Raw genomic sequence first — 7,972 nt, forward strand, 5'->3', positions numbered from 1 at the left:
GACAGAGTGTGTCAGTGATATACTGGGTCTTAATTTAAACCACATGTGGAAAAATTCCTCACCCTTGGCCTTTTGGGTCATGATTCACCGGCATGGACAAGGACAGTGTGTCTCTAGGGTGGAAGGTTACATCATTTCAGTGACAAAAAACTGGCTGCTGAGATTGAAGACAGTAAGCCTCGCATGAACTGTCATTCCCTGGGAGAGAGTCAAGGGCGTTCAGACGGGAAGACAGAGGGTAGCAGGGTTCCCGCCTCCCTGCTGAGCAGGTTACTCTCTAAGCCGCCGTGTATTTCATCGCCAAGTGCTCTTTAGCAGCTCAGCATGGCTGCTCAGAATTAATATTAGGGATCTACAGTTTATGAAGGCCAACTGTATATCTTGCACTGAGGTAAATACAGGCATATCTCGGAGATGTTGCGGATTTGGTTCCCAACCACCGCAATAAAGTAAATACTGCAAAAAAGCAGATTAAACATGAATTTTCGGTTTCCCAGTGTATATATAAAAGTTATGTTTACACTACACTGTAGCCTATTAAGTGTGCTATAGCATTATGTCTAAAAAGCAATGCACATGCCCTAATTTAAAATACTTTATTGCTAAAAATTGCTAACCATCCTCTGCCACTTCAAGTCATAATCGTTTTTGCTAGTGGAAGCTCTTGCCTTCAATTTGTAAAAAACACGGTATTTGCAGAGTGCAATAAAATGAGGTATGCTAGCGCTTTAAATTTATTATGATGTAAAATTCTCGGAGAACCCTGAGAAATAGGCATTATTACGCCCAGTTTCAGAAAAGGGAATTGAAGCTCGCCTTGTCCAGCTCTCTCCCAGCTTGGAGAGCTAGCATTCAAGCCCAGGTATAATGCCAGTCTTTGCTATCCTACTCTTCCATCTATAAATAGCCCAAAGCTTCCACTTTTAAAGTTGTAATTTCTCTTAATGGTGCTTGAGTGCTTGCCTTGGCTTTCATATCTTCATTTCTTTGTGGCCCTGTATGCTTTAGTTTGGTAAATATTTTTGGAGAGCCCTTGAAATTCTCATTAGTCATGTGCGGATCCTTTTTTACTGTCATCCCAAAAAGCTGGGGTGTCATATACAGGGGTTGGCAAAAGTAGGTTTACAGTTTCTCCTATGGAAAAAGACATGCAGGTTATGATGACCACAGTAGCTTTATTAACTTAAAAGCATGTCACTCATGACTGTAAACCTACTTTTGCCCACTCCTGTATGAATCGTTGCATTGCTTCCTCCTTTTGCCCAAGGCAGACATCACTAATCGATCCTGAGTCTTTTCTAGTGAAGCCAGAAGCATTATTAGAATTCTTCCTTATGCAGAATTTCAGTCAAACAAAATCAATTGATAACAGTTGGAGCAAGGCAAACCCCTATTTCTAATCCTGGCCATAGAGCCTTGCTAAACTTCAACCTTGTGGGGAACTTGAATGTAGAAGATGAAGAACTGAAGCTAAAGAAACCCAGGGCAATGCCGGCCATCTCTAGCCCAGGATCCTGGCTCAGAGAATCTTGGTACCAACCCACCTTATGTATTTGCCTTCTGCATTTGCCTTCTGTATCACTATTCCTTCTTTAAGAAGTCGGACAGAAGCTTAGATCAGTGTATTTCCCAATATCCTTCTTCTCCTTGATTTGTATTTAAGTCCCTAATTCCAGACATAGGGACCAAGAAGCGAGCCTCGTCTTTGATGTGCCCAGGTTATTGGGTGTCCTTGAGCAAATCATTCCTTGCCTTGGGTTAGGGAGTAATAGATACGATGGAAAAGATCATGAGAGCCTCTAAGCCATGGAGTGGGTTTTACTTTGTGGAACCAATGCATGTCCTTGGAGCAGCAGGATCTAGCAGTTCCCAGTGACGTGGGCACATTTGGGGCTTTGGCGCCCTACGGTGGAAAGGAGGAGGAGGTATAAAGAAATTAGATTTATTGGGCATATCCTTTGTGGAAGACATTTTGTACTTGCCAAATCCTTTTATTTTCACAAGCCTGGTAAGTAGACATTATTTTGTTTCATCAATTCCAAGATGGACCTATTCTACATTTTAATATTTCTTTATATATATTTTTATTGATCTCAGAGAGGAAGGAAGAGAGAGATAGAAATAGCAATGATGAGAGAGAATCATTGATTGGCTGCCTCCTGCATGCCCCACACTGGGGATTGAGCCCCCAACCTGGGTATGTACCCTGACCGGGAGTCAAACCGTGACCTGGTTCATAGGTTGATGCTCAACCACTGAACCATGCTGGCAGGGCTACATTTTAATATTTGTGAAATGTATAATCAATGTATATATATTTTTCTTTTGCTTTCCATTTTAATTTGCCTCAAAATTTGACAATTAATACTGTATCTTGCAAGCAGTGGCTTCTTGTAATCTGAGGAATCCCCCCCCCCCCCCACTTAGCAGCTAGAAAAGCAGAAGCTTAGAAAAGGTGGGAATGTGGACTTGAATGCAGGCCTGTCTGATTCCAGAGCCACAGCCTTGAGTAGGCAAGGAGGCTATGATTATCTAAGACGTGCCCAGGGTAGCAGTACCTTATGCAAACTCTTTGCCCGTTTTCTACCCCTTGTAGGAAACGTGGTGTTTGGAGAGCCCATCACTGCCAGCCTTGGCACAGATGGAACCCATTACTGGAGCAAGAACTGGGCCAAGGCAGCTGCATTTGTGACATCCCCACCTCTGAGTCCTGACCCGACCACTCCTGACTACATCAACTCCTTGCTGGCCAGGTTGGTGAGGAATGACAAGCAGCTGGCATTGCGTGGAAACGTCCTGGGGCTGGTGGGATGAGGACGAGGGCAGCCCATCCATCAGCTGGACTTGGGTCTGCAGTGAGGAAAGACGTTGAGAATTCCCCTGCAATCTGGAGGGCAGACAACAGGCTCTTCCCCGTTGTGTTTTTAAAAATACTACAGTAATTACATTTATAATGGTAACAGCAGTTATGGGTGTTGTGTGCCAGGCACTAGGGTGAGACCACACACATAATCTCATTGTCCCTTAGAACTTGATGAGTGAGGGACTCATAACCATTTTACAGATGAAGCAGCTGAGGGTCAGAGGGACTAAATTATTTGCCGAAATTTGAACAGCTGGTCATGATGACCACCTAAATTATAGGGGCCTTGCTGGCTGCTTCTCTCTGCAGATCAGTCCCATCACTCATTTGGGTCCCCTCTGTTTTGTTACACAAGGGATGGTCGAATCCCACCCCCTCATTTTCCAGATGGGGTAACCAAGTCCCAGAGCGGGGAAGACATTCACACAAGTTCACATAGTTGACAAGAGGTAGAGGGAGGATTCCAAACTCGGGTCATGGCACTCCAAACGCTGACACTAGACACTGGGGCCTGGGCCCCTGAGGTGCCTCTGGCCACCTGTTCGTTCACATGGAGCTTTTCTCCTTTGCCAGTGGGGACCTGCAGCTCTCAGGCAGTGCCCACTGCACCTTCAGCACCGCCCAGAAAGCGATCGGGAAGGACAACTTCACGGCCATTCCTGAAGGCACCAATGGGGTGGAGGAGCGGATGTCTGTCATCTGGGACAAGGCGGTGGTAAGGATCAGGTCATGGGAGGGTAGCCAGGCTGTGCATCGGTGTCTTCTGGCAAAAGGGCCTGGTTTTATTTTCCTTGTTAACGTTATCTACGCTGCCAGAAGAATAGCCATGCAAATGAAAGTGCTCTTAAAGATTTCAGTAAAATTAGTGATCAGTATTTTAAATTGGTCATGTCCCTCTGTTCTACTTTAAAAACTCTAGAGACACTCGTTTCAGAGCCCAATAGGATGTGTATGATCTAATGCCTCATTTAGCTATACAGTGTAATCCGCCAAGTTTCCCTTTTCTTTTTGGCTACCAGGAAGCTAGATTTTAAGCTAAACTCTTTTTTTTCTTACCTGGGCCTTTTGTTTTGACAAGAGTGAAAGGATAAATATTTTTGTCTCTTCTCTTATATACTTAGATTTTATTTTTTTTACATTGTTATGTATTTGTGAGTGTATGTATTTATCTTGGCACTATCTAGAATTGTTTAAAAATTATATATATATATATATATGCGCAACATAGTGCATTCTTGATAAAGAACACTTGGAAACCACTGAAAAAAACACATTCACAAAAGAAGGCAAAAATTACTCATCAATTCCACTCCCCAGGGATAACCACTGTTGTCATTTGGGCGAGGTTCTTCCATAGTTATCCTATGTGTGTGCAAATACAAGCACATATTTAAAAAATGGGCTCATCATCACTTTGTTTTTAGTGTGAACTCTCTACAACCCCTGTTGGAATTAGAAGGGGTAAAAGTAAGTAAATGTATGCACATAACCAGAGAAAAAGAAAAGCCTACTTCAGGAGCAGTAACTTCCCGCTTAAGCCTTGTGTTTAATCGTTTTGCCTGGGCGACCATGACAGCCCAGCCGGTTCTGAAAGCCTGCTGGGTGTGGTTCTGTACTCACAACCTCAAAGGCTCCTGTTTGTATTTTGGGGCCTTTGTGGTCACCCTGCTCTGAGCTTAGAAGCCCTGCATGGACAATAAAAAAAAAAAATTATATTTCCATAGGCCACAGGGAAAATGGATGAAAACCAGTTTGTGGCTGTGACGAGCACAAATGCTGCAAAGATCTTCAACCTGTACCCCCGCAAGGGAAGGATATCTGTGGGTTCCGACAGCGACCTGGTGATCTGGGATCCAGATGCTGTGAAGATCGTCTCTGCCAAGAACCACCAGTCGGTGAGGCTGGAGCCGGAGGCGTGGACTGGGGCGGGGAACGCGTGCAGGGAACTTGGTCAGGAGAGAGGTGTGTGTGTGGTGTACCAGGGTAGTTAGGCTAAGATGTGTTCCAATAACAAACCGTCCCGAATTCTCAGTGACTTCCAACCTCCACAGTTTAGTTCTCACTCCCGCCTTCCAAAGTGAGTCAGCAGAAGGGCTCTGCCTACTATAGTCACTGCGGGACGGAGGCCGATAGAGATGTCATCTCTACATGTGTCCCCGAAAGCTTTCCCAACATGTCACTTCCTGTCATGCTGCATTGGCCACAGCCCTCCAGGAGGGCAGGAAATGCAGTGGTGCCTTGTGCCTAGAAGGAAAAACAATGGGTGACCAGCACTGATGATGTCATTGGGAAGCATTTCAGGTGGAAGATAATTCCCAGTACCTCAAGGACAGGGGCTTAATACTTGTTAATAAAATAAAAATAGCTCATATTTTTTTAAAAATATATTTCTTTATTGATTTCAGAGAGGAAGGAAGAGGGAGAGAGAGATAGAAATATCAATGATGAGAGAGAATCATTGATCGGCTGCCTCCTGCACGCCCCCCACTGGGGATCAAGCCCGCAACCCAGGCATGCGCCCTTGGCCGGAATCACACCTGGGACCCTTCAGTCTGCAGGCCGACACTCTATCCACTGAGCAAAACAGGCCAGGGCAATAGCTCATATTTTTTAAGCACCTATGTTTCAGGCACTGTGCTTGTCATCCATCCAATCTCCCCAGCAGTCTTCCAGGGGCAGGCACTATCATTATCCTCATTTTGTAGATAAGGAAATGGAGGTGCAGAGGGATTAAATAGTTTAGGCCACAAGGAAATGAAGCTAGGCTTCAAACCCAGACAACCTGACTCTGAACTGATGCCCGTAACCATTTGCAGTGACGCCCTGCACTGGTTGAATAAATGAAGGAGGTAGGGAGAAATCCCGTTTGTTGGTGGGAATGGCCTTTGCTCAGACATTGTGTCACATCACATTATTTCATTTCAGGCCAGCAGGGGCCAAAGGGTCATGTGACCCACCTACCCACCTACCCACCCACCACTTCATGGCCGCCAAGTACAGCATCCCTGATACTTATCCGGCTTCTCCTTGGGCACTGACAGTGACAAAATTTACTTCTACCATGGGGACCTAAATAAGGACTGGGTGCTTCTCTTTGCTAGGAATTCCAGCCTATACTTGGGGAGCTTCTATCTCCAGGGCCTCTACCCACTGAGCCCTTGTAGATGCATTGTAGGCTTTTCCTGGCTTACCTGGCCAGTCAGTTCTAGCCACGCTGAAGGCAGGATCTCAAGCACATGAGAACCACATTGTCTTTCTCCCCTTCCCACGCCCATACCCATGGCTGTGTCCCTCGCCCTGTCCCTAGGCTGCGGAGTATAACATCTTTGAAGGCATGGAGCTGCGCGGGGCTCCCCTGGTGGTCATCTGCCAGGGCAAGATCATGCTGGAGGATGGCAGCCTGCACGTGACCCAGGGGGCTGGCCGCTTCACCCCCTGCAGCCCCTTCTCCGACTATGTGTACAAGCGCATTAAAGCCCGGAGGAAGGTGAGGAGGCCAGGAGCCCGGGGTGGGGTGGGAGGGGCTGTGTCCTGTTCAGGCACGGGGACAGTAACCCTGGATCGGGAGGGGGCGCTGCGCTCCAGACCCCACCAAAGAGATGCACAGCGCTCGTCTCTTCCAGGGACACTCGCTCCGATTTAGTGCACACAGAAAGGGTCTTCAAATGTTTTGGTCAAAGAAAGGTTTTTTCAAATGATTTCTCCCCATTTTATAGTGCTTTTCTTTAAAATAATTTAAAATTGTAATAATTCAAAATAATATATATAATTTAACTTTTTAAGGCTTATGAGAACCAGGAGTCCACACCCGTCCCGGTCCCATTCTGTCCAGGCAGGGCTGGCCCACGGGGGCACATGTTTATAATTCTTCTAGCTGGTTCTGTGCATCAAATAAAATCTTATATTTCTGATTTAATCGCTAGATGGACAGACAGACATATACACACACGTATATCTATCCATCTACCTACCCACCTACCTACACATTACAAGCAGAGCATCCCTGGTGGATCTAGGGGTGAGGCCCATAACTCTGTCTTTTCAGATCTCCATCCTACCCCCTACAGTCTCAGGTCACTTTTAGGTAAGTGAGGGCTCCACACAGCAGGGCTAGACTAGCCCTGGGAGCCTGGAGTTTGAACTACCCTTTCCACCTGCTCTGCTCTGGCCGTACAGGTGGTTCTTTCATTTCATGTTTCCGCCATTGGTTTCCTCTGCTGGGAACACTGCCCTCCACAACACACCTCTGTACCCCCAGCCTCCTCCCTCCCTTAACTCCAGCCCCATACAAGCTTCTTGGATCCCTAAGATCAAAGGTCACCCTTAGAGAACCCTTCACTTACCTCCATCAGCATTCTGTCATACACCCCCCCTTATTTTATACTCCTCCTCTCCTTCAAATAACTTTTTTTTTCCTGGTTCTCACTGCACACACTTAAGGAATGCACTGATATATTTGTGCTACCTAGAACCGACCCTTAGCTTTTAAAGGAATAGAAGGTGATGTGCTTTCTCTGCCGCAGATGGCAGACCTGCACGCCGTCCCGAGGGGCATGTATGACGGCCCGGTGTTTGACCTGACCACCACGCCCAAGGGGGGCACCCCCGCAGGCTCCACCCGGGGCTCCCCCACTCGGCCGACCCCACCCGTGAGGAACCTCCATCAGTCGGGATTTAGCCTGTCAGGTGAGTCGGAAAAGCTGATGGTGACCCTTAATGAGAAAGGGAGGAGAGAAGGGGGAAGGGGACTCAGTGCTCCAAGCTAACGGTGGTCCTTGGAGCGAACCCAGACCGCCTTTTAGGGGGCAGGTTACTGGGCAAGAAGGATGGTTTGTGCTGAATCAATAAATAAGTCCTGCTGAGAAAGCAAGATGAGGCTCAGTCAGGCTCAAGGTCAGGCTTAAATGACACCAGTTCTGCTCAGAGCTCCCATCTGGTGGGGGAGGCTGGGGTGGGGGGGGGGGTGAATTTATAGTGATTTTCTGTATTAGCCTGTGAGAGCGGTGCAATGTGCCCAGGTGAAAAGAGAGCTCAGATTCTTTTTATGCTCGAATTGCAATAGCTTCTTCCAGCCCAGGATTTTTATTCTGCCCTCCCTCTTACTAGTAA

The 7,972-nt window shown here is 46.8% G+C and overlaps 1 protein-coding gene across 1 annotated transcript; it reads left to right on the forward strand.

The window, feature by feature from the left end:
* Positions 1-1,838: 1,838 nt before the first annotated feature.
* Positions 1,839-7,644, forward strand: LOC102436749 (dihydropyrimidinase-related protein 3). The gene is made up of 6 exons (XM_006086607.2): positions 1,839-1,925; positions 2,428-2,753; positions 3,437-3,578; positions 4,588-4,758; positions 6,171-6,350; positions 7,387-7,644. Exons 1-6 carry the CDS (start codon positions 1,839-1,841, stop codon positions 7,627-7,629), a joined length of 1,149 nt encoding a protein of 382 aa, XP_006086669.1. The 3' UTR covers positions 7,630-7,644.
* The last annotated feature ends 328 nt before the right edge of the window (positions 7,645-7,972 follow it).

This window comes from Myotis lucifugus, unplaced genomic scaffold (assembly GCF_000147115.1).
Source record: "Myotis lucifugus unplaced genomic scaffold, Myoluc2.0 scaffold_28, whole genome shotgun sequence".
Lineage (NCBI taxonomy): Eukaryota > Metazoa > Chordata > Mammalia > Chiroptera > Vespertilionidae > Myotis > Myotis lucifugus.

Coding starts and splice junctions, on each gene's coding strand:
- LOC102436749 (XM_006086607.2), top strand. CDS start 1,839: ATGTCCTTGGAGCAGCAGGATCTAGCAGTTCCCAGTGACGTGGGCACA. Junction 1,926..2,427: donor ACGGTGGAAAGGAGGAGGAG/GTATAAAGAAAT, acceptor CCCCCCACTTAG/CAGCTAGAAAAGCAGAAGCT. Junction 4,759..6,170: donor CTGCCAAGAACCACCAGTCG/GTGAGGCTGGAG, acceptor CCCTGTCCCTAG/GCTGCGGAGTATAACATCTT.